The 27,838-nt window shown below is 49.7% G+C and overlaps 1 protein-coding gene and 1 long non-coding RNA gene across 6 annotated transcripts in view; one reads left to right on the top strand and one right to left on the bottom strand.

The window, feature by feature from the left end:
- The window catches only part of LOC138740910 (reticulon-3-like), a 35,297-nt gene that overhangs the window by 3,895 nt on the left and 3,564 nt on the right, over positions 1-27,838 (bottom strand). Inside the window, exons 2-6 of one of the 5 annotated variants that reach the window (XM_069894227.1) lie at positions 12,033-14,486; positions 7,596-7,784; positions 6,804-7,011; positions 4,081-4,219; positions 1,856-1,925 (exon numbers count right to left, since the gene is read on the bottom strand). In XM_069894227.1, coding sequence (XP_069750328.1) covers positions 1,856-1,925; positions 4,081-4,219; positions 6,804-7,011; positions 7,596-7,784; positions 12,033-14,486 — 3,060 coding nt within the window. The remainder of the gene's footprint in view (positions 1-1,855; positions 1,926-4,080; positions 4,220-6,803; positions 7,012-7,595; positions 7,785-12,032; positions 14,487-27,838) is intronic. The other 4 variants (XM_069894229.1, XM_069894231.1, XM_069894230.1 and 1 more) reach the window with 4 other exon arrangements.
- LOC138740911 (uncharacterized) lies at positions 1-27,838 on the top strand. Its single transcript, XR_011343208.1, has 3 exons — positions 1-273; positions 18,545-18,603; positions 27,421-27,838. It is a non-coding gene; the product is annotated as an uncharacterized lncRNA (long non-coding RNA).

Below are 27,838 nucleotides of genomic sequence, written 5' to 3' on the forward strand. Positions count from 1 at the left end.
TATGACTCGAGGTGGATGTTGACCCCTCCCCCCAAACCTCTGCCAGTTCTCCCTGTCCCATCAAGTCGGATGTCAGCATAGAACTCCAGGGACATTCTGTTCCTCGAGCCTGCCTCCCAGTCAATGAGGCCACAGTTAATCTGCCAACTCCCCCACCCCAGCAACCTCACACTACCCTCAATGAGCAAGATTCAATCTCCCTCTCCTTCAACACAAAGGCTGCACTTTGCACAGAGAGTGGTGGGTGTGTGGAACGGGCTGCCAGCTGAAGTGGTGAGTACGGACTCCATTTTGTCATTTAAGAAAAATTTGGACATGTACAGGGATGGGAGGGGTATGGACTGTGTTCGGGTCATTGGGGCAAGGCACAGTAATAGTTTGCTATGGACTAGATGGGCAGAAAGGCTTGTTTCTGTGCCGTAGTGCTCTATGGTGGTTCTATAGGCCTGAGACTCATTACCTTCACCCCCCTCTTAAAGGGGAACTCTACTTATTGTGAAACAGCGACCCCCACCTAGGCTGCAAAAGGTGGTGGGCACAGCCCAGGACATTTCAGGCAAAGCCCTCCCCACCTTCGAGAACATCTACAGGGAAAGCTCCCGTCAGAGAGCAGCAACGATCATCAAGGACCCACCACCCAACCCAGCACACGCTCTATTCTCACTGTGATCTTCAGGAAAAAGGTCTAGGGACTATTGACTCGCACCACCAGGTTCAGGAACAGCTGCTCCCCCTCCACCATTAGACTCCTCAATGACAAACTCAATCAAGAACTCGTTTAAGGACTCTGACTTGTGCACTTTACTGATTTTTAAAAATACCCTCTGTATTGCACAGTTTGTTTATACGTGTACATTGAGTAGATTCTTTTGCACTACTAATAAGTGGTAATTCTGCCTGGCCTGCAGGAAAGAACCTCAGGGTTGTATGTGGTGCCACAAATAGAGTCTTGTCCATAAATCTGAACAGAGGGACCTTGGGATCCAAATCCATGCATCTCTCAAGGTCACCATGCAGGTTGATAGGATAGTTAAGAAATCCGATGGGATCCTGGGCTTCATTAGTCGGGGGATTAATTCAGGAGTCGAGAGGTCATGTTGCAACTCTACAAATCTCTGGTGAGACCCCACTTGGAGTATTGTGTTTACCTCATTACAGGGAGGATGTGGAAGCTGTGGAGAGGGGGCAGAGGGGATTCACCAGGATGTCGCCTGGATTGGGAAAGAAGTCTCATGAGGCAAGGTTAGCAGAGCTGAGACTTTTCTCTCTGGAGCAAAGAAGGATGAGAGGAGACTTGATCGAGGTCGACAAGATTCTGAGAGGCGTCGACTGGTGGACGGCCAGCGCCTGTTTCCCAGGACAGGAGTAGCAAACTCCAGAGGACGTCTGTACAAACTGAAGGGAGGGAAGTTTTAGGGGAGGTGTCAGGGGTAAGTTTTTAAAAATAAATATATAAACACAGATGTGGGGGCCTGGAATGCCTTGCCGGGGGTGGTGGTGGGAGGGTGGAACAATAGGGGCATTTAAGAGACTCAGACAGGCACATGGATGGAAGAAAAACAGAGGGTAACGAGGAAGGGACTTTTTTGTAACTGTGTATAGGTTTGCACAACATTGAGGGCCGAAGGGCCTGTATTGTGCCATGTTTCATATGGCCCTGTGTAACTGCCTATTGCAAGGTTAAATTCTCTCTGCGCTAAACTATGACATTCCATCATCTTTCCCCAATTACTTCTCGAGCCAGCACTCTAACAACTGCAGGCAACTCGGCAACGAAGCTGGGTCTCGTTCCAAATAAGGAATAATACGGTCAGCGAGGCATGGAGTCCACCCCTTGACGGAGGGCCAAGCTTACCCAGGATCAGAAGGGTTAAACCATTGAACACTGCCCCAACATAGGTCATCAGCCACATCAGGACCACAAGCTGTAGACACAAACAACAAACTGAGTTAGAGGGGAGCTGGGGGTTCCCCAGCAAATAACCATGCCAGGAACTTGGGTGTTCAGATAGAGAGAGAGGGCAAATAGGGAATTTACTGTCACGAGCACGGTCGCAAAAGCGTTGTTTTGCAGCACCATTACCGTGCAAATATTGCTATAAATTAAGTTTAAAAATAAATACATTTGTGCAAAAGATGAGAAAGCGAGGTGGACTCTGTGGTCTTGAAGTGTCATGTGCACTGCTGGTCATCAGCACACCAGGGGGGCAGGGGGAGGTAATTAAGCTGGAGATCTAAAACCAAGGATGGTTCCAATTTATTGTCAGAGTACATACATGGCATCACATACAACCCTGAGATTCCTTCGTGCTGCGGGCCAGGCAGTCGTTCACTTTGGTATAAGAAATAACCGGGCAGGCTGTTTTCTAAATGAGGATACAACTGAAAATCCCCAGATGCAAAGGGAGCCAGGAGTCCTCGTGCAGATGGCCTGAAGGTAAACTTGCAGGTCGAGGTGGGGGTGAAGGCAAATGTGATGTTGGCATTTATTTCAAGAGGAATAGAAGAGGAGGGATGAAATGTTGAGGCTTTATAAGGCCCTGGTGTGAGACCTCATGTGAGCAGTTTTGGGCTCCTCGTTTAAGAGAGGATGGGCTGATGTTGAAGAGGGTTCAGAGAAGGTTTACAAGAATGATTCTTGGAATGAAAGGGTTAGTGTTTGACAGCTCTTGGTCTGTACTCGTTGGAATTTAGGAGAATGGAGGGGGAATCTTGTTGAAACACTTATGAATGTTGAAAGGCGTGGTCAGAGTCGATGTAGAAAGGTTGTTTCCCACGAGGACACAACTTCATGATTAAATGGTGTCCACTTAGAACAGGAATGCGGAGGGATTTCTTCAGCGGAGTGGGGGGTGAATCTATGGAATTTGTTGCCATGGACAGTTGTGGAGGCCGGGTCTTGGGGGGGGGGGGGGAAAGGCCAGGCGGTGGGGGCTGAGTGGGGAAATGGATCAGCTAATGATTGACTGGCAGGGGCAGACTCGATGGCCTGAATAGATGATTTATTATGGTCTTATTAGTTGGGCAAACCCTACTCAAGATAATGATATGCATACAAGAGAGAGAGAGAGAGAGATGTAAACACGGAGGAGAGCAAACAAACTGCAATACAGAAAATTAGTAATGTGCACAAGTCAGAGTCCGTAAACGAGTCCCTGATTGAGTATGTAATTGAGGAGTCCGATGTGGAGGGGGAGCAGCCGTTCCTGAACCTGGTGGTATGAGTCAGAGCAGCAGCGATCATGAAGAATCCATACCATCCAGCATATGCTCTGTTCTCACCGTTGCCATCAGGAAAGAGGGGCCACAAGACTCGTACCACCACACTGGCAGATCTAAGGTATGGCAGGCATGGCGTGTGCCCTGGGCACCACTGAGCAGTTTCCACTGAAGTCAGACAAGCCGTCAGCCGGGCCCCCAGTGGTATCCACCATCCCAGGCCCCCCGCACCTCTCCCCACCTGGAAAGAGGCACAATTAGCGTAAATGGAAGCCCAGTTCGCCTGGTCTGTCCGATTTCTTCCCCCTGCCAGCAATGCCACACCCCCGACGTACAAAGAACACAAACCTCTCTTCTCCGCTCCGTCCCTCGCCCCTCCCGTTAGATCTCAACTTATTAAAAGACCGAAGCCCAATCCGCCACCAAGGCCCGCTCTCTCTGTCTCTTGAGACCTCCTTGTTGCCATTTATTTTGACGCATGGAAGGTAAAAGGTTGGACGTCCCTGCCATAGCTATTTTCTGTACACAAGCCCCTGCATCACCAGGTTCAGGACCAGCTGCTCCCCCTCCACCACCAGACTCCTCAAGAACAAACTCAATCAGGGACCCATTTACGGACACTGACTTATGCCCTTTATTGATTTTTTTTCCTCTCTGTATTGCAGGGTTTGTTTATATTTCTTTATTTGTTCACGTGTACGATGTGTAGTTATTTTCTGCACTACCAATAAGTGTTGACTCTGCCATGCCTACAGGAAAAAGAATCTCAGGGTTGAATGTGCTCTAAAAATAAACTTGAAATCTGGACCTCTTATCATAACGAGCTGAGGTGCATTTCATATGGCAGGCAGTCAAACTGACCTTGAGGGAATCCACCAGATCCTGAACGAGGAACAGCTGAAGCAGGTACTTGAGAGCATAATTCACGTGCGCCAGGGCTGTGTCGCAGTACTTGCGGAAGGTGTCTGCGGACAGAGAGATATCCTGCTCCAGATACACTCTGGAGAGGTAAAGAGAGAGGGAGAAGATTGATTTCCTGTGCTAGGATGGGGCTGCTCTTCTGGTCTTGGAGTATCAGCCGCTCCCAGCTTTCCCCTGGTCTCCAAAACACAAGCAGGCTATTTGGTCCATTGAGCTTCTACTCAATGATGTCATGGCTGACTTGATGAGAGGCTCATCTCCACCAGCCTGCCTTACCCCCCCATATCCCTCAACTCCCCTACGATATAAAAATCTATCCAACCTTGTCTTAAAATATATTTACTGAGTTCAATGGGCAGTAAATTCCACAGATTCCCCCCCCGCCCCCCCTGGGAGGAGCAATTCCTCCTCATCTCCGTTCTAAATCTACTCCCTTGGATCTTGAGGCCATGTCCCCTCGTTCTGGTCACCCCCATCCATGGGAACAACTTACCCACCTCTATCTTATCTCTGCCTTTCATATGTTTCATTAAGATTCCTTCTCATTCTTCTAAATTCCAGTGAGTCTAGTCCCAGGCGACTCAATCTCTCTTTATAGGCCAACCCCCTCATCTCTGGAATCGACCTGGTGAACCTCCTCCGTGCCACCTCCAAAGTCAGTCCATCCTTCCTCGAGTAAGGAGACTAGAACTTCACGCACTTCTCCAGATGCAATTTGTAACTTCCTGCTCAACGAGACCTCTGTCATCTCCTACGTTGGAGGGATGTGCTTGCAAACAGAGATCTTAACCAAAGGTTCCAACCCAAAACATTGGCCATACCTTTCCTCCCAGAGACTCTGGTCGACCTGAGTTCTGCCAGCAGATAGGGCTTAGTTGCTGATTCCAGCATCTATAGTCTCCCGATCTTAAGCAGAAGCTTGAGACCCTCTTATAAGGAGTGAACTCTGCCCTCAGAACCTGACAAATACGCAGTGACCTCTGGCAAGGTGGGTCCCAGACCAAGAGGAACAAGATATAACCACAGAACACTATAGCACAGAAACAGGTCCCTTTAGCCCTTCTAGTCTGTGCTGAGTCATTTCTTTTGGCCCAATTCTACTGATCTGCACCCAGTCCATAGCCCTCCCATCCATGGTCCTGTCCAAATTCTTCTTAATTGACAAAACTGAGCCACATTCACCACTTCAGTTGGCAGCTCGTTCCACACTCCCACCACTCTCTGGGTGAAGAAGTCCCCTTTAAACTTTTCCTCTTTCATTTTTAACCTAGGTCCTCTAGTTTGTATCTCAAGATATTTTAGTCATTACTAAAATGTGCCTCAAATGTCACAATATCAAGATATAGGAGCTGAAATCGGCCAATCGAATCTACCCCGCCATTCTAATCATGAGCTTATCCATCCACTCACTCACCCCCACTCCCCAGCTTTCTCCCCGTAACCCTTGATGCCCTGACTAGTCAGATACCTGTCGATCCCTGCCTTAAATACACCCAACGACTTCATTTCCACATCCGCCTGTGGCCACATGTTCCACAGACTCATGACCCTCTGGCTAAAGACATTTCAAAGCACATGTTTTAAAATGATGCCATTTTATCCTGAAGTTGTGTCTTTTTTTCCTACCATGGGAAACATCCTTGCTACATCTACTCTGTCCAGCCTTTCATCATTCAAAATGCTTCTGAGGCCCCCCCCCTCCAATCCTTCAGTACTCCAATGAGTACAGTCCAAGAGCAGAGATTCATTCCTCATAAACTAACCCTTTCATTCCTGGTATCGTTCTAATAAATCAAGACCAGTTCCAGATCAGACAGGGATACCAGAGGTGGGGATTGGCTACAGTAAATGCATCTCCCACTTCCGTATGTCAGAGGACACTCTTCTTACCATCCATGCCAATTTCAGACCGTCTCTCTCCATTGCTGTGATCTACTCCCTCTCACTTCCCTATTCTCCCGTCACCGACCAACCTTGCACATCTATGGGAGGTGGAAGGAAAGAGCAGAGAATGTGGTGGGTGGGGGGGAGAACATGCTCAGCCACAGGGAGAACGTTCGAACTCTGCAGTGCAGACAGGCAGGGATCAAACCCGGGTCTCAGAAGCAGTGAGGTGGCATCTTCACCCGCCGTGAGTAGGGCAAATACAAAAGTGGATCAAGCTCGATGGGCCAAATGGCCTGTTCCCATTGGAGTAACAGACGCAGATTTAGGCCAGTCGGCCCATCGGTTGCAGACCCAGAGGCAGAATTAGGCCAGCTGCTCTGCCATTGGAATCACAGTTGATGTGTTTTACCTCTCAGCCCCACTTGTCCTGCCTTCTCCCAGGAACCCTGCCAAATTGAGGGATTTCCTCATGCCAACGACTCTGATTCTGTTGCTCCCCAAATCCTCTCACCACCCCTAGTGAAAACACCGTATCCCTTGTGGTTAGTGGGGTGGGGCTGCTACAGTGCCCATGACCTGGGTTCGAATCCCGCGCTGTCTGTAAGGAGTTTGCACAGCCTCCCCATGTCTGCGTGGGTTTCCTCCGGGGGCTCCAATTTCCTCTCATCCTCCAAAACATACAGGGGATGTAGGTTAATCAGGTGGCATGGGCTCGTGGGCTGGAAGGTCCTGTTAGCGTGCTCTAGGTCTAAATTAAATTATAATAATTGAATTACCTGAAGGGGTTCCCATCATTGGTTTTCTGAACGGCTTGGATGACCGACTTATAGATGCGGAAGCTGATGGTGACAGATAAAAGGGCGAGAACAAGGTAGGCCAGCACGCTGACCACGCTGAACACAGCTAGAGATACTAGGAGGGTCAGGGTCAAACCGAACACTGCCCCTGTCTTTTTGGGGTCACTCCAGTAGACCAAATCCTTCACTGCAGGAAGAGAAAGGGTGGGGGTGGGGGGAGAAGAGAGAAAAAATAACCTCTGTTGGAGCGCTCGAAGCAAGTGCAACTGTCCATTTCCCCGACCCTCCGCAGTGCTCCCTGCCCACCCTCTCGAGCCCAGTGGCGAGTTAGGTGCAGCCCCAGCCTGGGATGGGAGCTGCCCTGCTCGACCGGAGGGAGTCACGGGAGGTGGTGAACGTCGGTCAGAACATCACTCAAATCCCCCTCCCCCCCCACCCCCCGGGCTCTGTCTACACCTCCTGCTGCCTGGGAAAGATAGCTAATGGACAATGTCCTACCACATCCCTCCTGTCAGAGATCAAGTTCAAGGGTGTGAAAGGACTCAGAAATAGGCTTAAATGCAGTTTCTTCCCCACAGTGAACCCCACAATCATATCCTCATGGCTGCCCTTTCTCTCCCATTTCCCTCCATATGTCTGAATGAAGGCTAGAGATGACCACAAGACATTTAATCATGAGTTGATCCATTTCCCCACTCAGCCCCACTGCCCGACCTTCTCCCCATAACCTTTGAAGCCCTGGCTAATCAAGAACCTCTGCCTTAAACATACCCAATGACCCGGCCACCACAACCACCTGTGGCCACGAATTCTGCAGATTCACCACCCACTGGCTGAGGGAATTCCTCCGCATTTCTGATCTAGACGGACGCCCTTCAATCCCGGAGCTGTGTCCTCTTCTCCTAGACTCTCCCACCACGGAAAGCAGTCTACATCGACTCTGTCCATGCCGCGTCCACACTGGGGTGGTACGGAGAGCATAGCAGTTAGCACAACCTTGTTACTGTATCAGTGACCCCAGTGCATGGGTGAGGGGTGGAATCGGTTAAAGGGAAAGGGATTGTTGTGCAAGGAGGCCGTTCAGCCCATCTTATGCAGAGAAATAACCACATCTACTAGGGTGAAAGTCGAATTTTGCAGACATTTTGTCCGTATTAAATTTATGGAGTTGACCATTACGTGGATACTACTTTGACCACAATGTCTATCTGCATCAGTGGACAGCCAGGACCTTACACACCCAACCACCCCTCTACCCATTACCACAATGCCAGGACATGGGTGGAAGCAGGTTCCTGGTGGGGATGGGGGGGGGGGGGGGCGGGGGAGGGGAGGAAAGAGAAAGGCGGGTCACACAGAATCAGACCTTCAAAGCACCCACACTGGGCCATCTAATCCTAGCACACTGAGTGAGATAGACAGTCTAACTAGCAGACCCACAATCTGGAGGATATGGCAGATGCCCCCAAATCACAATCCAGAACAAGCCCTTCTCACCTTGTCGGGGCTCAATGTCACATGGATAACAGATGCTCAAAAGTTTATGCTGCCTGATATCACTTCTCTCTGCTTTTCCTGGCAGTCTTGTTGTAAACACTGCAACCAATCTGTTCACAGCAAGCTCCCAGAAAGAGCGATCTTAACAGGATTTTTGGGGAGGGGGGGGTGGAGAATGTAGTCCTGGACCAGGATTGGGGGAGGGAGGGGCAGGGGGCCACGTCCAGCCACGGACCAGGTCAGAAAGGCAGATTTCCTTCCTCGTAGAACATCATTAAACTGAATATAGTTTTTACAATAATCAAGCAGTTTTACGATGCAATTTTTTGAGAATAGAATTCTTCCCCCCCCACAAATGTATTTAACCACTCCATTCTACAACCACCCCCCCCCCCCCCCGCCGCTGCCACTCAGGCCCGCTGCATTTTGAACTTCCATCTCCCATCAATGATCCATCCCTGTGGATACCCGTCCATTTGCACCCACTGGTTTTTTTTTTTTTAAACACACAAACTTGTTCGCCGGTGTCTCCAGCATCAATTGTAGCACTCACACAAACCCACACTCCTCACCCAGACCCCGTCAGAACTGATGCAGCTCACCCCCAAATAAATAGAGAGCATGATCCAATTCGCAAACTGCACGGTGGGGCAGGTACGCTGCGATTTGATAATTAATGAACAAAATTCACTGGGGAAACTCAGCAAGTCACGCAGTTTTCCCTCAAACACAGGAGAAAGAAAGCTATACAACCAATGCTTCAGGCCTGAGCCCTTCGTCAAGGTAGGAGAAAAAAAGGCAGGTGAGGGCCTGATTAAAACTAGTGGGGTAGGATGTCCAATTCAATCAGGGACTCATTTAAGGGCTCTGATCTTTGCACTTTGTGCAATACAGAGTGGAAAGAAAATCAATGGTCTGTTGTTCATATTTGGGGCGACACGATTAGCGCAATGTCTTTCTTTACACTGCCGGGGATTGAATCGCACGTTGTAAGGAGTTTGCATGTTCTCCCCGTGTCTGTGGGTTTTCCCCGGGGACTCCAGTTTTCTCCCATCGCTCGAATTATACCGGGGGGGGGGGGGGGGGTTATAGGTCAATTGGGCAGCATGGACTCGTGTTACCCTGCTGTAAGTCCTAATTTAATACATTTCGTTATCGGTTTACATGTGTGCAGTCTTTTTTTTTGCCATACCAATAAGTGGCAAATCTGCCTCACCTGCAGGAATAAAAATCTCAGGGCTGTATGTGACGTCACGTATGTAGTCTGGCAATAAATCTGAAAAGGTGGAAATGGGTGGGAGGGCAGAAGAGGAAAAAAAGCTGGTGATGGGGGAGGGAAGGGCAGCTCTCTGAACAGAGAGTGACGTAAGTGGGGAGCTGGAGACAGGGACATGATGAATGGGCCTAACAGAAATGCCATTTGGTTGAAGAGTGCCTGGATGAAATTCTAGGTGTTGTTCCTCCATTTGCAGATGGCCTTCGTTTGGCAGTGGATGAGTCTTGGACAGACATGTCAGCAAGGGAACAGGGCATTGAATTGAAATGGTTGGCCACTGTGCGGAATTCAAAATAGACAACTCTGAAATACCAGGAAGTGCTTGCTTGGGAAAACCTCACGACAGACCATACAAGTGGTTTAGTAATTGCCCCCAGGCCCGTTCTGTATTCCGGAACTGATTAGATTCTGCCTTTTCACTCAAAATATCAACAGGGTTGAGGTGTCCCAAAGATAAACTATAAATCACCCCTTGTATATGGGCAAGTGGTAGAATCCCAAGAGAGTTGTGGTAATGTGAAATAAAATAGGATTTGTGTAAATAGATGGCATAGATTCAATGGGCTGAAGGGCCTAGTTTCCGAACATCTCCACACAGACTGTTCTCCAGTCAGGTCATCCAGCTCTGTGGTCTGCCCAGACACTCAGGTGCAGGTAGAGCCCAGAGACCCAGGTTCAACCACCGCCACCTCCCCGCACCCCCCCCCCCCCCAACCTGTGGTGCAGTGTCAGCACGTTCCCCAAGACTGGACTCTTGCATCCCAAAGCCATGTGGATGGGGTGGGTTTATTAATTAAACAAATTTGGCTGTCGCCCCTGATATGCGGGTGAGGATGGTATGGGGAAGAGACCATGGGAATAGGTAACAGAGAGATAAGGGAATGGAGTGTTGAGAGAGCCCTGCTAGGGACCTGATGGGCTGAATGGCCTCCTTTCTTCTAAGAAAATACAAACAGTAAATTAGAATGCAGTCACTCCCTGACTTATGACCGTAATTGGGACCAGAGGATTAATCACATCTTGAAAAGGACTCAAGTTAAAATTTTGCCCGCATGCGTGAGTAAACAAGTCCTAAAGCAAACCTTTTAATCCAAATTTCATCACCTGCCCTGGACTGACCTTGTTAGTTGGTGTCCTGGGTATTCCGCACAGCCTGCTCAGTTCCTGTGTGCACGCGTGAGCCTGCGGTGGGGAGTATGCGCGGCGGGTTCGCATCCTGGCGGTCAGGCGAGAGTGAAGGGGAGTGAATTCAATGTCGTGAGGGCCCTTCACTCTCGCCTGCGCCCCCACCGAGCGACAGGACGCGAACCCACCGCGCAGGCACCCACCGCAGGAATCAAGACTGGCGCGCCCAGCCGACGGACCGCAGGACGCCGACTAACAAGTACACACATTTTGGCCCTGACTTGCCCTGTATCCCTGTTATAGTTTGTCAAATGCAACATAAACGGTGTGAATTTTATCTATTTTTTTAAGCATTTTTTAAGCATTGCCCTGTATCCCTGTTATAGTTTGTCAAATGCAACATAAACGGTGTGAATTTTATCTATTTTTTTAAGCATTCAGTCTTGTGTGTGGCTAGATGCAAGGCAGAGAGTCCGTCGAAATGGAGTCAAAACTTGTGTTGGGATTAGCCTCCCTGGAAGTGAGCTGTAAAAAAAATGACTCTCCATCATTCAGCATCTGTTAAAGGAAGGAAACCTTGCTTCCTCACTAGATCAGGAACTGGGGCTCAAGAATGGGAGGGGTGGGTAAAATAATTTTTGGGAGGGGGGAATCTCCTCAGTGTCACAGAGGCTGCATAGTTAGCACAACCCTGTTACGGCGCCAGTAACCAGGGTTCGAATCCCGCGTTGTCTGTGAGGAGCTTGTACGTTCTCCCTGTGTCTGTGTGGGGTGTCCCCACCCCCTCCACGTTCGAAACGCACTAGAGTTTGGAGGTTAAATGGGTGGGCCTGCTCTCATGCCGTATTTCTAAATTTAAAGAAAGGATTACATACCTCCCTCTACAAAGTGTAAGTCCCAGTGCAGGAGTAGCTCTTTAGAACAGACATCTCAACTTTTAGTGAAAGTAGGGTTCAAATAACTTAAAAAAAAAAATGTATAAATGAGGAGGGGGGTGGGTTTAAAAGGAGAGAGTTCTACAGCCCAGGTGGGCTACCAATTGCAGAGGGGTGGGAAATGTGGGGGATGATGAGAAGCTGGGATTGGAGATCTCAAGAGGGTTGTAGAAGCTAGAGAGAAAGAGGAATTGAAAAAAAAGCTGAACGTTGCCATCATGGATCAAGTTTGAGGTTCGTCGTCAAGGACACACTGATGTTCTCATGCACACACAAACACGCCACAAGGTCAAGTGGAGCTGGACCAGTGCTGCAGAGAGCTAGAGTGGCTTAAACAAAAGTGGTTAACAAGGGAGCAGGGAGTGAAGCTTTTACCTGTAGTTCTGCTCAGCCTCTCTGCATCCTCCCCACCAACCACCGCCTCTGGGGGCTCCCGTTCTCTCTGTCCGGAGTCAGTAGGATATGCCTCAGGCAGGGCAGGGTCTGAGACTGTCCAATCCTGGGGAGAGAGTGGGCTCATCTCTCCTGGACCGACTCCTCCTCCTTCCTTGGCTGCTGGGTCTACTTCCTGGCCCCTTCCCAGCAATGGGCCGCCAAACGGCACAGCGGTCAGCCTGGTCTCCTGGGTCAGAGGGAACTGCCCCACCGTGTCCTCAACCTGCAGGTCTGAGGCTTCATCTTCTGCCAACGACAAGGGCTCGGGCTTGAGCACGGTGGATGTTGTCTCTGCAAGAGTGGGAGTGGATCGGGTGACGACCGACTGGACTGGGGCCCCTCCTGGAGTGGGCGGTGGTGGGAGGACCTGCTTCTCCCTGGACAGCTGCCCTCTTTGGATTTCTGACCGGCGAATCATCTCCTGTAGAGGAGCAGAAGTGTCCCCAAGCTCCACTGCCAGCTCCTGCGCTTCCTCCCTGGGCCCAAGGTCAGGCGAGGTGGATGGCAGAGGAGCAGCTTTGTCCAGAGCCGGGAGATCCGGCCGAAGTGGGACCGGCGAGCTCACAGGACTGGTCTTTGACTGCTGCCTGCAAGCTCTGTCTACTGCTGGCTGCTGGTACTTGGATGGGAGATGGTCAGCCATAGGTAGGGGTGGTAGCACCTCTGGAGCAGGAGACTCAACATCGCGGTGGGACCATCTCATGGCCTGCGTTCTGGTCATAGTCTCAGGTGGACCTCCTGGCTGGATCTCCTCTTGGGGTGCCCCGGCCACTCTCGGCTGGATCTCCTGGGGCGCCCCGACCAATCCCGGCTGGATCTCCTCCTCCATCTTAGATGAGTTGAAGTCTTCAGGATGATTCTTAGTCTCCTTGTCATTTTGGGTCGTGGGTCTGATCATTTCATCACCTCTGCTGCAGATACCCCGCTCTTGCGCGATCTCAGCACTGTTTATCATGGAGTCTAGAACCACGTTCTGCAGCTCACCAAAATGACTCATTACCTTCGGCTCAACCTTCTCTTTCTGGACTAAGGGGTTGTGACCCAGGGGCCCTTCGAGGAGAGCAATCCCAGATCCCTTACTATCCACTGACAGTGCCTCAGGAGGAACATGGTCCAGGACAGCTGCAGCGGTAACAGCTGCAGCTCGAGGTGCACCCTGGTCCGAATCAGATTCTTCAACACATCGAGGAGTGTGACGAAGGAACGAAGGTGTCTTCAGCTCCTCTTCTGAGGAGGAGCCATCCTTTGGGTGTTTGGTTGGCATCTCTGGAGAGGGGGCATGGGCCTCATTTCCTCTGTCTATTGGAGTCTTGGCACCAGGTGTGTGGGTCAAGATCACTTCTGGCTTGTCCATAATAGGCGGTTTGGAGTAGACCCGTCTCAAGAGCTGTACCTCACCTGTGGGAATGGTCACTGGCCCAGTCTCCATGTCTGAAGAATTCTGGAGCAAGTTAGCTTCGAGATTTGATACACCTTTATACTGTAGTCCACAGGGGCTGGGCACTGTTCCAGAGGGGGAAGACTGAACACTCTTGATGACCACTCCCTTGGGCAACGACTCAACAGCTTCTGCTTTTATGCATTGCCCGCCATGCTCCTCTACTCTCTGGCTGCCTCCTGTGCCACTGTCCTCCTGAACCTCAGGCTGGTCACCCAATGGGAAGTTTGGCTTTGCATCTCTTGTCTTCAGCCCGGCCTCTCCTTGCACCTGGGGTCCCAGAGGAACAACACCCAGTTTGGAGCCGTTTCCACATGTGCTTTCCCCGGACGGCCTTCCGTCCATTCCTCCAGTGAAGAAGAAAGGCCCCTGCACACCAGCGGAGGCTGGCGATGGCCGAAGATGGCCTTCTTCACGGGGACCCTTATCCTGGATCTCGGCAAGGAGCTCGAATGGCGAGTCAGGTGTGAGCTTTTCCAACGAGTCTTCTTCCTGTGAAGAGTCGACGGAGGATGGATCACTTCTCGTCACCTCCATCTTGGTTTGGTCTTTCCCAGCACCTAGCTCCATTTGATGGTGCTTCCCGGCATTGGCCGGCGCCGGCGAGTCTTCCTCCTTCCCAAACAGCAGTCCAGGTTGGCTCATCCAACTGTAGCTTCCAGCTACAGTCCCCCTGAGTGGCATTCCAACTTCGGAGCCACTGCCAACCTGTTGGGGGCCACCCATCCCCCGAATGACGGTGGCTCCCAAAAATTCCTTCTCCGTGTCGGACAGAGCAGCTTCCTCTGAGGGGCGGAGAACGGCAGAAGGCGGGGTGTGGTCCAAGGGTGCGCTGGGAGTATCCACAGCCTTGGCCCAAGGCTGAGAGGAGACAGGAGGCAGTGGGAGTGGCGTCACTGGCTCAGAGGTGCTCGCACAACTTGGCAGTGGTGCAGAGGGCAGCGGCGCAGATGGCTCTGTGACCAGACAGCAATAACATTTCAGAAACCAGACAACCGGCAAACCAACCTTGCAGCATGCAGAGCTCGTGGAGGTGGTGATGAGGCGGGGGGAGGGGTGGATGATAAAAGAGGAGACTTCAGCACACATGCATGGGATGGACTCAGAACTTGCAACAAATTTCACAACAGCAATCTATCAGCAATGCTTTCCCAACAAGAGTGCAGGAAATAATGCAGGAAGGAAATTGCAACTCAAAAGAAACACAGCAACTGAAGAGGTGCAGGACTCGAACTCAAGGAGATAAGAGCCTCATCTGATTAGTTAGCCCCAAGTTCTGTTTCCAGAAGGCTCCCAGCCAACCCTCACTACAAAAGCAGGGGGATGCTCGGAAACAGCAAGTGCCAGACCAGGGTAAAGACAATCCCCCCCACCCCCTTCTGAAATGAACCATCCAAGTGCTGAAAGAAAGGGGCAGAGCGAAACCAAGCAACCTGCGAGTCAGGGAAATGGCCTCCCTGCACTCTGTTCACGCAATGGGTCGATGTCTGCCCACCTCCCGTCACAGCTGATCCCAGTCTACAAAGGCAGCAGAGATCAGAGAACACAGCTCATGCTTGGAACAGTGCCAACGTTGGGGGGTGGGGGGGAGAAAAAAAATCACTGGCCTGTTGTACACTCTCACCTCCATTCCCAACCAGTAGAATACTACGGCACAGAAAACCAGCCCTTCTAGTCTGTGCCAAACTATTATTCTGCCCAGTCCCACTGACCTGCACCCAGCCCATATCCCTCCCATCCACGCACCTGTCCAAATTTTTCCTTAAATATCAATTCAGCCCACATTCACCACTTTAGCTGGCAGCTCCTTCCACACCCCCACTACTCTGTTAAATTTTAATTTAATTTAGACGTAAAGCACACTAACAGGCCTTTTCAGCCCATGAGTCTGTGCTGCCCAATTAACCTACAGCCCCTGTACGTTTCAAACGTGGGAAGAAACCAGAGCTCCCAGAAGAAACGCCACGCAGACATGGGGAGAACATACAAACTCCTTCTAGACAGTGCAAGATTCAAACCCCAGTCCCAATTACAGATGCTGTAACAGCATTGTATTGACCGCCACCCTGTGTGAAAGATTTCCCCCTAAAATTTTCCCCTCTCATCCTTAACCCATGTCCTCTGGTTTGTATCTCATCCACCCTCAGTGAGAAAAGCGACCTACATTTACTGTCTGTCCCCCTCATAATTTTAAACACCTCTATCAAATCTCCCCTCATTCTTCTTCGCTCCAGGGAATAAAGTCCGTACCTGTTTCACCTTTCCTGTAACTCAGCTCCTGACATCCGGGCAACATCCTAGTAATTTTAATCTTAGTAGTTCTGTCCCTGAACAGAGGAGGTTACCCTCACCCCAGACGAGTCCAATTCTCCCCGTCGTGCATTCTCTCCACATCACCGCCAACTTCCACCACCCCCCCCCACCTTTAGATTTTGCCCCTCTCCCCCACACACTTGACGCCTGTACGATTTGCAGCAGGCCATTAACTCTCCCAACCCCCGCACATCCTTGGGACGTGGGAGGGGAACCAGAGTGCTCAGTGAGGTCACAGGGAGAGCGCGCAAACTCTGCACGGACTGCGGTGGGGGTGGACCTCAGGTCCCTGGAGCTGTCATTCTACCCACGGCACATCCTCATCGAATTGTAGATCAAATTTCACCATACGATTGAGAAATTAATTCCTTTTACACAGAGATGACTAAACTTGACTAAATTACACAAACCTGCTTCACTGACACCTGCTCAGAAAGCAACCGGACTTTATCCACTGTGCTAGAGAAGTCACGTCCCACAGCAGTGGGGCTGAATCTGAATTGACCCTCTGCATCAATCTTGCCAGTAACTCCTTGAAATTTCACTGAGCACTTGCCCCATGTCTTATTAATGACACTGATTTGGATCATGGAATAAATGGTTTATAACTTTGCAGATGATACAAAGTGGAGGGGCGGGTAGAGAGGCAAAAAACGGAGAGGCTGCAGAGATCAGGAGAACAGGGAAAGAATTTCAATGAACTGATAAAATTAAGTACTTAGGGATAATGATTGATGTAAATTTCCAATCATTGTATAATTTAAATTAATGAGAAAAATTAAAGTGGATTTGATTAAATGGAAAGATTTACCTTTAACTTTAATAGGTCGAGTAAATTGTATAAAGATGAATATTTTTCCACAAATTCAATATTTGTTTCAATTGATTCCTTGTTCTCTTCCGAAATCTTTTTTTCAAGATTTAAATAAAGTAGTTCGAGAATTTTTATGGAAAGTAAATTTAGCAAGAGTAGTGATGCATAAATTGACCTGACAGTTTGGTTTGGGAGGTTTGCAATTACCTAATTTTTGAAATTATTATAAAGCAGCTCAATTAAAATTTATTAATCATATGTTAGATATTTTGAACCCTCCAAGTTGGGCTAGGGTGGAATTGGCTGCGATATTGGAACCTTGTCCTCATCAGTTTGTATTTAAATGGAATACTATCTTACTACAGAAATATAATGTACCAATTTTGAAACATTTATTAGAAATTTGGACTAAAAGGAATTTATTAATAGGATCAAAAGGTAGTTTATCAGTTCAAACCCCAATATATCAAAATAAATTGATTCCTGTTTCATTGAATAATAGTTTTAGAAGATTGGTGGATTAAAGGTATAAAAAGATTGTAGGATTGTTTTGAAGGTGGTAAATTTTTAATCATTTAATCAGCTTAAAGAGAAATTTGGGATTTTAGAGAATTCTCTGTTTGTTTATTACCAAAATAGGGCATTAGTGAAAGATAATTTTGGAAGAGAAATGAAAATTTCTAAGTTAACTAAATTTGAATCTATGGTTTCTTATTTTTCAGATCAAGGTTTTATATCAGAAATGTATGCATTATTACAAAATACAACGGTTAAAAAAAATTAGATCCATCTAGGATTAAATGGGAGCAGGATTTAAGTTGTGAGATGAGTCAGGTGGATTGGGAAAATATGCGTTTATGGTGGGTTGATTAAATTAATTAATGTAAGATATAGTACAGTTATATTTAACTCCTAAAAAATGGAAAAAACTATGGATTTAGTAATTCAGATCTGTGTTTGAGGTGTGGATTGTGTGTTGGAACGTTTCCACATTCTGTGTGGTTTTGTGATAAAGTTCAACCTGTCTGGTTTAAAGTTAGGAATTTTCTACTAAATTTGTTTAAAATTCAATTTCCTTTCGATCCAAACATTTCTTTGTTAGGTTATTTTACTCCGTTAGGGGTTGGATAAGTTTCCGACAGCGTCTATTCGTCTAACATTAACAGTTGCTCGTAAATGTATTGCTATGTCCTGGAAAGATGAAGCGGAGTTAAATGTAGTTCGATGGCATCATGAGTTGAAGTAGTGTATCTTTATGGAGAAAATAACATAATTTCCATAATAATTATGATTTTTTTGTTAAAATGTGGACACCGTATATGAAGAATATGAATTTAGTAATATCGTAAATTACTGAATGTTTTTGTTTATTTTTAATGCTTTCCTTTAGGGATCTGTTGTGGGAAGGGGGAGGGTTGGATTTGTTTTATTGTTTTATTATTAGACTACTTGTTCTGTAAAAGTCTGTTTATTCTTATTGAAAAAATACTAAATAAACTTTAAAAAAGAGGGCTGTGTGAATGCATGAAGATTCACTGACCCATTGATCCAATCTACAGGCTTGTGCATGCCCTCCCCCGGACACAGCAGGGTCCGTGCCCCTGCCCCCCAGAGACCACGGGGCCCCCCCCCAGAGATCACGGGGCCCCACCCCCCCAGAGATCACGGGGCCCCACCCCCCAGAGACTGCAGGGTCCGTCCCCTCCCCCCGAGACCACAGGGGTTGACGAGAGCACTATAGGGCTTAATGTGTAGGGTGACAGGGAAATTAGGCTGGGAAGTGGGGGACTGATGTGTTGGCTGTCTTGGGGCTAGCATGGACCAGAAGGGCTGAATGGCTGTGCTGTGGTGAGTGGCAAACCATGACCTATTGTTTCCTCATCACAGGGACCTTTGTGAAGTTGGACACTGATCGAGATGGGATGGTGACCTTCAACGTGTATCAGGTGAACATTGTCGTGGCCTGACCTTCCTCCCGGTCCCCTCTCCCTGCTCAAACCCTAATTCTCTAAACCTCCCCAAATGCACCCCCCCAACCCAGCCAGGCTCAGGGACACCAGAGAGGCTGCCTGTGCTGGAGTCAGGACCACAAAACAGGAAGAGCTCAGCTGCTTGCCACAGATTTTGCCTTTGAAAAGTGAGGTTGATACACACACAGACCATGACAGCACAGAAATGGGACCCTTCGGCCTTTCTACTTTGTGCCAAACGATTTTTCTGCCTTGTTCCACTGACCTGCACCCACTCCATCACCTTCCACACCCCTCCCATCCATGGACCTGTCCAAATTCTTATTCACTGTTGAAACTGAGCCCACATTCACCCCCACCACTATGTGTGAAGAAGTTCCCCCTAAACTTTTCCCCTTTCACCCTTAACCCACGTCCTCTGGTTTGTATCTCACCCACCATCAGTGGGAAAAGCTGACCTACATTTACTCTCTGTTCCCCTCATAATTTTAAATACCTCGATCAAATCTCCCCTCATTCTTCTACGCTCCAGGGAATAAAGTCCTTACCTGTTTAACCTTTCCCTGTAACTCAGTTCCTGAAGTCCAGGCAACATTCCAGAAAATCTTCTTTGCCCTCTTTCTATCTTATTGAGGTCTTTCCTGTAGTTCGGTGACCAAAACTGCACACAATTCTCCAAATTTGGCTTCACCAATGTCTTGTACAACTTTACCATAACATCCCAGATCCTGTACTCAATACTTTGATTTATGAAGGCCAATGTGCCAAAAGCTCTCTCTACAACCCTGTCCACCTGTGATGCCACTTTCAGGGAATTATGTATCAGTGTTCCCAGATCCCTCTGTTCTACCGCACTCCTTAGTGCCCGACCGTCCACTGTGTACGTCCTTATTTGGTTTCTCCTTCCAAAATGCAACACCTCACACTTGTCTGCATTAAACTCCATCGGCCATTTTTCCAGCTGGTCTAGATTCCCCTGCAAAATTTGAAAACCTCCTTCACTTCCCACAAACTCTCCAATCTTAGTGTCGCCTGCCAACTTGCGGCGGAGAGCCAAGTCCTGGTCAGATTGATGGGTGTGGGGAGCCGAAACCCTGGTGCGGTCTCCTGCCCTCTCAGACACCATGATAACACAGGTTTAAGGCATTGCGGACAGAAAAGGTATCCTAAGAGATTAGATATAAAAGTACTTGGACAGCCAGGGACTGATCAGGGATGGTCATCATGGCCTTGTGTGGTAGGTTGTGCTTAACCAATCTTATTGAGTGTTTTGGGGTTACCAGGAAAGTTGATGTTGTCTATATGGACTTTAGCAAGACCTGGACTTCAGAAACTGAGTTACAGGGAAAGGTTAAACAGGTATGGACTTTATTCCCTGGAGTGTAGAACAATGAGGGGAGATTTAATGGAGGGATTTAAAATTATGAGGGGGACAGACAGAGTAAATGTAGGTCAGCTTTTCCCACTGAGATACAAACCAGAGGACGTGGGTTAAAAGTGAAAGGGGAAAGGTTTAAGGGGAACTTCTTCATATAGCGGTGGGGGTGGAGAACAAGCTGAAGTGGTGAATGCGGGCTCAGTTTTATCACTGAAGAGGAATTTGGACAGGCCAATGGGTGTGGGATGAGGGTGCAGAGGGACATAAACTGGGGGCAGGCCCAAGGGATGAGACAGGGTAACAATTTGGCCCAGCCTCGAAGGGCCTGTATTCTGAGCTGTAATGTTCCATGGTTCTAGGGCACCCTTTACCCAGTGCTCTCCAACCTTTGGAAAACTTTAAACCACTCTGAAAGGGAGCACTTGGCTGCTTGAGCGAATCCACCCATTCACCTAGACCATCAGTACTCTGATCCCACTGTCGCCACAGTTGTCAGGAACCTCCCAAACCTCACTGACTACTTTGTTCATTTATTTATTCAGTTTTTTTTTGGGGGGGGTGAATTTGGTTTAATTGCCAAGACCTAATCCGACACAGGTTCTCAATCTGAAACCTCGGTCATCCTCTCCCCTCCCCCCCGCCTCTGTGGATACTGCCTGATCTGCTGGGGTAGTCCAGTGGTTTGGTTTACTCCAGATGGTCCTGGTGGGGCCACATCTGGAGAACTGGGTGCAGTTCGGGTCTCCTTACTTGAGGAAGGATGGACTGGCTTTGGGGGGTGGTGCAGAGGGAGTTCAACAGGTTGATACCATGGAAGAGGGGGTCGGCCTATGAGGAGAGATTGAGTCGTCTGGGACTGTACTTGCTGGGATTTAGAAGAATGAGACGGGATTTTATAGAAACGTAATTTTGATGGGGAGAAACCTCAAAATTCACCTGAAGGTTAACCTCCGGGTTGAGATGGTAGGGAAGAAGGCGAATGCAATGATGGTGTTCCTATCTATAGGGAGAGGATACAAGAGCAAGGATGTGATGTTGAGGCTTTATAAGGCACTGGTGAGGCCTCACTTGGTTATGGGGCAGTTTTGGCCTCCTTATTTAAGAAAGGATGTGCTGGCGTTAGAGAGGGTACAGAAAAGACACACAAATTATTCCTGGAATGAAGGATTAGCATACGAGGAATGTTTGACGTTTCTTGGACTGCATCCCTTGGAGTTCAGAAGAATGAGGGGGGACCTCAGAAGTTTTTAAACAAAATGTTGAAAGGCCTGGACAGTAGATGTGGCAAAGTTGTTTCCCCACAGTGGAAGAGTCTAGGAGAAGAGGGCACAACTTCAGGATTGAAGAGTGCCCACATAAAACAGAGATGCAGAGGAATTTCTTCAGCCAGCAAGCAGTGAATCTCTGGAATTTGCTATCACGGGCAGCTGTGGAGGCTGGGTCTTTAAGGCAAAGATTGATAGGTTTTGGATTAGTCAAGGTATCAAAGGTTATGGGGAGAGGGGCTGAGTGGGAGAACGGATCAGCTCACGACAGAACAGCAGGGCGTACTCGATAAGCTGAATGGCCTACCTCTGCTCCTGTATCTTACTGTCTTGGGCCAGTAACACACACACACACACACACACACACACACACACACACACACACACACACACACACACACACACACACACACACACACACACACACACACACACACTTTCACTGGCTTCTGTGCAAGCATGCTCCGCCACCTGCAATTACAGAAATGTCTGATACCTGTGGCATCGAATAGCACAGAAACAGGTCCTTCAGCCCAGTTTTACCATACTGACCCAAGCAGGTCCCATGTGCATTGATCCCTCACCCCTCTAAACCACCACTATCTGAAAATGTTCAAGTTTATTCTTATACAGTTGCCAAGTACAACTGGACAAAACAGCATTCTTCAGCCTTTAGTGTAAAAACAAACACAAAGACCGAGCACACATTTACAAGCAATTTATATGCAGTGCAGACATAAAAATAAATAAATACTGTTAAATTGTAGCGGCAGTTACACTGCTACTGAAAGAACACACAACCAGACGGGTTGAGCTCAGTGAGCAGAACTGATTTATTGCAGGCTGGACTTGTATTCCCAGCCCAGACCTGGCTGAGAACCGCGCTGTGGGGGGCGCTGACGTCACCCGAGCGTGAGCTTCTGAGCCCTGAGAAGGGGAAACCCCCGACAGCACCATTTTGGCCGGCTGCCCCACCGCGTCGATTACAAACGGGGCTGGTTCACCTGCCTAGTGGTGTGCCGCCACACAGCCCTCTCCCCCTCTCCCTCCCCCCCCCCCCACCCCCAGAACTGGCACCAATGTCCTTCTTAGCTGGGCAGCCTCGCTTCTTGGGCTGGGCCACAATCACTGGTTCGGTGGGGTCGAGGTGTGCTGGCTTCAGCCTGTCCATAGTAAACAGTTCTCGCCTGCCGCCGATGTCCAGCATGACCCTGAATGCTGGACAACCTTGTATGGCCCCTCGCAAGGTTTCTGCAGAGGTGCTGCGGGCAAGCCCCGCCAAATAAAAACGTACTCTGTGGAAAGCAGCTCGCTCGGGATGTGAGATGGCAGTGTGCAGTGTCTGGGCGGTGGAAGGAGTCCAAGCGGGCCCAGAAGTGGGGATGCACCTTGTGCAGCGACCACTGGGGGTTGTGAAGTGCGTTGATGAACTCACCAGGAAGTGCCAGCGGTGCACCGTAGACCAGCTCAGCTGATGACACCTGCAGATCCTGGTTGGGTGTGGAGCGGATGCCAAGGAGTACCCAAGGCAGTTCGTTCACCCAGTCGGGACCGGTGAGGTGAGCCACAAGTGCCGACTTCAGGTGGCAGTGCAGACGCTCGACCAGCCCATTGGTCTGCGGGTGATAGGCTGTGGTGTGGTGCAGCTCAATCCCCAACCTGTTCGCGAGCTGTGCTCAGAGCGCAGAGGTGAACTGGGCGCCCCCGATCGCTGGTGAGGCGATTCGGAACGCCAAACCAGGCAACCCAACCGTGCGACAGCGCTCGGAAGCAGGAGTCCGTGGAGGCATCGGGATTGCCTCAGGCCAACGAGTGGTGCGGTCCACCACCGTGAACAGCTAACAGTTGCCCCGGGAAATGGGCAAGGGCCCGACTATATTCACGTGAATGTGGCTGAACCGTTCCCGGACTTGTTCGAACTCTTGCACGGGCACCCTGGTATGCCTGTGTACCTTGGACATTTGGGAATGGGTGCATGTTCTGGCCCAGCCCGCGATCTGCTTCCGCAGCCTGTGCCAGACGAACTACTTGCCATCATCCGGACCGTGGACCTGATGGACGGGTACAAAAGGTCGTGGATGTGATGGAAGACTGCCGGGGAACCACCGGCCGCGGGGTGCCCATGGAGACATCGCACAGGATGGTGCTTCTGCCACTCGGAGTCGGGTGGTCTCGGAACCGCAGGCCCACGATGGCAGTCCTGAAGGCTCGCATCTCCTCGTCGGACTTCTGGTCCCAGGCAAGCTGGTTGAAGTCGAGGCCGGGCGTCAGCACGCAGATGGCCGGTCACAAGACTGCATCGATGACCACGTTGTCCTTCCACGCCTTGTGCAGAATGTCAGTGGTAAACTCCGACATGAAAGTCGGAGTTTACCCCGGGCCGATCAGGGGTCCTTCGCCATTGCGAGTGCCTGGATGAGGGGTAAAAGTCCCCCCCTCCAAGAAATAGCGGGAATGCCGCACCGCCAGGTACATGCCCAGTAACTCACAGTCAAAAGCCCTATACTGGTAGGCAGAGAAGCCGGCTGAAGAATGCCAGCGGCTTCCATTGTCCATTCACCTGCTGCTCCAGGATGGCGCCGACGGTTGTGGCAGAGGCATCAACGGAGACTGCCATATGCAGCTCGGTGTGTGGGTGGGCGAACATGGTAGCCTTTATGAGGGCATCCTTGGTGGCCTCCAATGCACTGCAGGTCTCTGGGGTCCAGGTGAGCATTTTGTGTTTGGCTGCGATGAGAACGAATAGCGGCTGCATAATGCGCGCAGCTCCCGGGAAGAATTGGTTGTAGAAGATGACCATACCCGCAAACTCCTGCAGCCCCTTGAGAGTGTCTGTTCATGGGAACTCCTTGATAGCGGCGACCTTCGTAGCAGCGGGCGTGGCTCCCTTGGCCGTGATGGTATGGCCCAGGAACTGCATGGACTCTTTCCCAAACTGGCACTTGGCTGGGTTGATGGTGAGGCTGAAGTTGGCCAGCCGGGAGAAGAGGGTGCGCAGGTGGGTCTTGTGTTCCGCCCGATCCCTGCTGGCAATGAGGATATCGTCTTAGTAAATGAAGATGAAATCCAGGTCCCTGTCCATTGAGTCCATGAGGCGCTGGAAGGTCTAGGCGGCATTCTTGAGCCAAAACGACATGCGAAGAAATTCTAACAAGCCGAAGAGGGTGATGATGGCAGTCTTGGGTATGCCCTCCAGGTGCACTGGGTCAACCTTGGAGAAATCCTCGCACCATGCAGGTCGGCCGTAAAGTCCTGGATGTGAGGGATGGGGTAAAGGTCAGGAACTATCACCTTGTTTGAGCCATCGATAGTCTCTGCAAGGGCGCCAGCCACCGGAGGCTTTCGGCACCAGGTGGAGTGGCGAGGCCCATGGGCTGTCGGACCACTGAATGATCCCCAGCTCCAACAGAAGCAAAAACTTCTCCTTCGCACCTGGAGTTTGTCAGGCAGGAGCCAGCATGCCTTGGATGGGGATGTGGTGGAACTCCCCGTGGCGTGGCGAGGCAGCAGAGAATTCTGGTTGAGGAGGGTCGGAAACTCATTCAGGATTCGCTGGAACTCGTATCTGGGCATGCTGATCATGGCTGTCTGCAGCTACTCTGTGCAGGAAGCGTCGAGGCGAATAGCCTGGAAAGTACGGGTGTCCACCCTGAATATCCATCAGAAGCCCGTGTGCGAGGAGAAAGTCGGCACGCAGTATGGCGGTCAGAAGGGACGAGACGGTGAACCTCCATGAGAACTTTTGCTGGCCAATCTGGAAGTGGACAGTTTGGTCTCCATATGCTTGGATCTCCGTTGCAATGGCCGCACGGAGGGGAGGTCCTCGAGGCCGGTTCCTGGACTCGATGGCTGTGGCCGGAATGACACTGATCCAGGTCCCAGTGTTGACGAGGAACCGCTGGCCGCTGACTGAGTCCCGCAAGTAGAGGAGGCTGAGTCTTTGGCCAGCCGCCGCAGCCATTGAAAGCAGCCGGCCTGCTCATTTCCCTGGAACAAGCAGAGCTGACTTGGCTCCCCAGCGCTGGTGGGAGAAGCAGAGGCCTAGAGCAGCGTGCCCCTGGTTATGCTCTTGGTGGCCCCTGCAGGGGCCGGATGCTCTACCGCAGCGCTAGGGGCAGGCTTGGCATGGTCATGCCCGTGTCTTGTGACCTGCTGGACTGCCAAGCCCTCCAGGAATCACTCGACCCATGCCCTCTTCAGACAACAATCTCAGTAGATCACATCGATGAAGGGGAGAGAAACCCCAGTGACCCTCTCTGCCACATTGCGCATTGACTTCTGATCCATTTCTCTGCTACAACCATTCCCACAATGATGCAGCCAGTAGGACACTCCCGATAGAGCTCCTGTAGAAGGTTGACATGATGGTGGCCTTGTCTGACTTAGTCTTCTCAGGAAGTACAGTCTCTGTTGCGCCTTCCTGACAAGTGAAGAGATGAGGAGGGTCCACAATAGGTCACTAGTGAAGTGAACTCCAAGGAACTTAGTGTCTGCACTCTCTCCACCACAGAGTTGATGTTTAGTGGAGGGTGGTGGTCCCTGGTCCTCCTTAAGTCCCCGATCATCTCCTCCGTCCTATCCACGTTAATACTCTGACCATCTCACCAGATTTTCCACCTCGTCTCTGTAGTGCGACTCATCATTGTGGCTAACGGGGCCGACTAGCAAACTCAATGACCTTATCGGAGTTGGACCTGATGACGCAGTCATGTGCCAGTGGTGAGAACAGGGGCTAAGCATACAGTCCTGCAGTGGGCCAGGGCTCAGTGTGACAGTGCTCAACATTCCACTACTGACCTGGACAGACAAAATGTACTTTCTATCAATCATTATCAACCTTGTGGCCCCCTTTGGATTCTGCTCAATATTCACGGGCCCCCTTCCCCATGAAGCAGTCGTTTAGTTGGCATCTTCCGTACTTCTCTCCTAACCATTACATTAAAACAAGTTATAATTTCTATCTGTGCCCCTACCCCCATTGAGAATGGCTGCTTTATATAAAGTAATTGGCTGCTTTATATAAAGTAATCTTCTTTCTCTCCACCCCCCAATTCCCCTAATGCTGGGAAAGTCCATCACCGGTTGCCCATCAATGCCCCTCATGATTTTATAAACCTCTAGAAGTTCATCCATCAGCCTCCTTATCTCCAGGGGAATCAGTCCCAGACAATCCAGTCATCCTTACATCTCATGCTCCCAGGTTCTGGTAATTTCAAGGTGTGGGGACACCAATACCACCCTCCGAGCACAAAGCCCTGTAAAAGGTAGTGGACATGACAGGTAAACCCTACCCACCACTATCAGAGAGCAACAGCAATCTCCTCAAGGATCCACCCCACCCAGCACATACTCCATTCTTGCTGCTGCGAATGGGAAAGAGGTCTAGGGGCCACAAGACTCACACCACCAGGTTCAGGAAGAGCTGCTACCCTTCTACCATCAGACTCCTCCACAGCAACACTGACCAATGCTGCACATAATCCTTCAAGACCACAGACACGACCTCACTTTCTCTTCTTTTGCATAAATTTAATGCATTTCAATACAGTTTTGGTCTCCTAAATGTAGGAAAGATATCAATAAGATAGAAAGAGTGCAGAGAAGATTTGCAGGGATGTACGCTTGGGGGTAACAAAAGCCAAAAATTCTATTCTTCTGCCTAGTCCCACTGACCTGCCCTCCATACCTCTCCCACCTACGTACCTGTCCAAATTCTTAAATGCTAAAAATTGAGCTGGCATTCAGCTAGCAACTCATTCCACTTTCTTCATGAGAAAGTTGCCCCTAATGTTCCCTTTAAACATTTTCCTTTTCACCCTTAACACACTCTCAATGTTTGCCCTTCTGGGAGGAGGGAAGTGGGAAGTCCCACCTTCTTGGACCCCCACTTTCTCCCAAAGGGCACAGAGAGGTAAAATTACTACCCCTTTTACACAGAGATCCCACCTAATTGGCATATGAACAGCCCATGTTTAAAGCCAAGTCAGGTTGTTCACACTGAACCAAGAAAAGCCAGGTCGAAACACAGTCTCTAATACTACTCGTCTTGCATGGAAAGTGCCAGGATGAAAATGACACCCACCACCCCCAATGCCATGTTCATTGTATTCACACAGGTAAGTGATGCAGTTAATTGCCATCTTTTAACAGCAGTGACACCACATCGTGTGAGTGATCTACTGGGATTGTCTGAAGTGGGTGCACAAAATCACGAGGACCCCTTCCCCCCTGCACACAGCATCTTTTAGCTGCGCTTGTCGGGGAAGAGATCCAGGAGGATCAGAGCCAGCACCACCAGGATGAGGAACAGCTTCTTCCCACAGGCAGTGAGAACGCTGAACGACCAAAGGAACTGCTCACACTCACCCTCCAAGACCCTCATACTTCACAAAATATATACACAAATACTTATCCTGCATGTGCATTGTCTGTGTTATGTCCGATTGTGTGTTTTGCACTGAGGACCAGAGAACACTGTTTCGTCAGGTTGTACTTGCACAATAAGCTTCAACTAATTGATGTTATTCCTTATCAATTCAAGAATAACTTTGTAAAAAGTGAATTTTGA

The sequence above is a fragment of the Narcine bancroftii genome, chromosome 8 (genome assembly GCF_036971445.1).
Source record: "Narcine bancroftii isolate sNarBan1 chromosome 8, sNarBan1.hap1, whole genome shotgun sequence".
NCBI lineage: Eukaryota > Metazoa > Chordata > Chondrichthyes > Torpediniformes > Narcinidae > Narcine > Narcine bancroftii.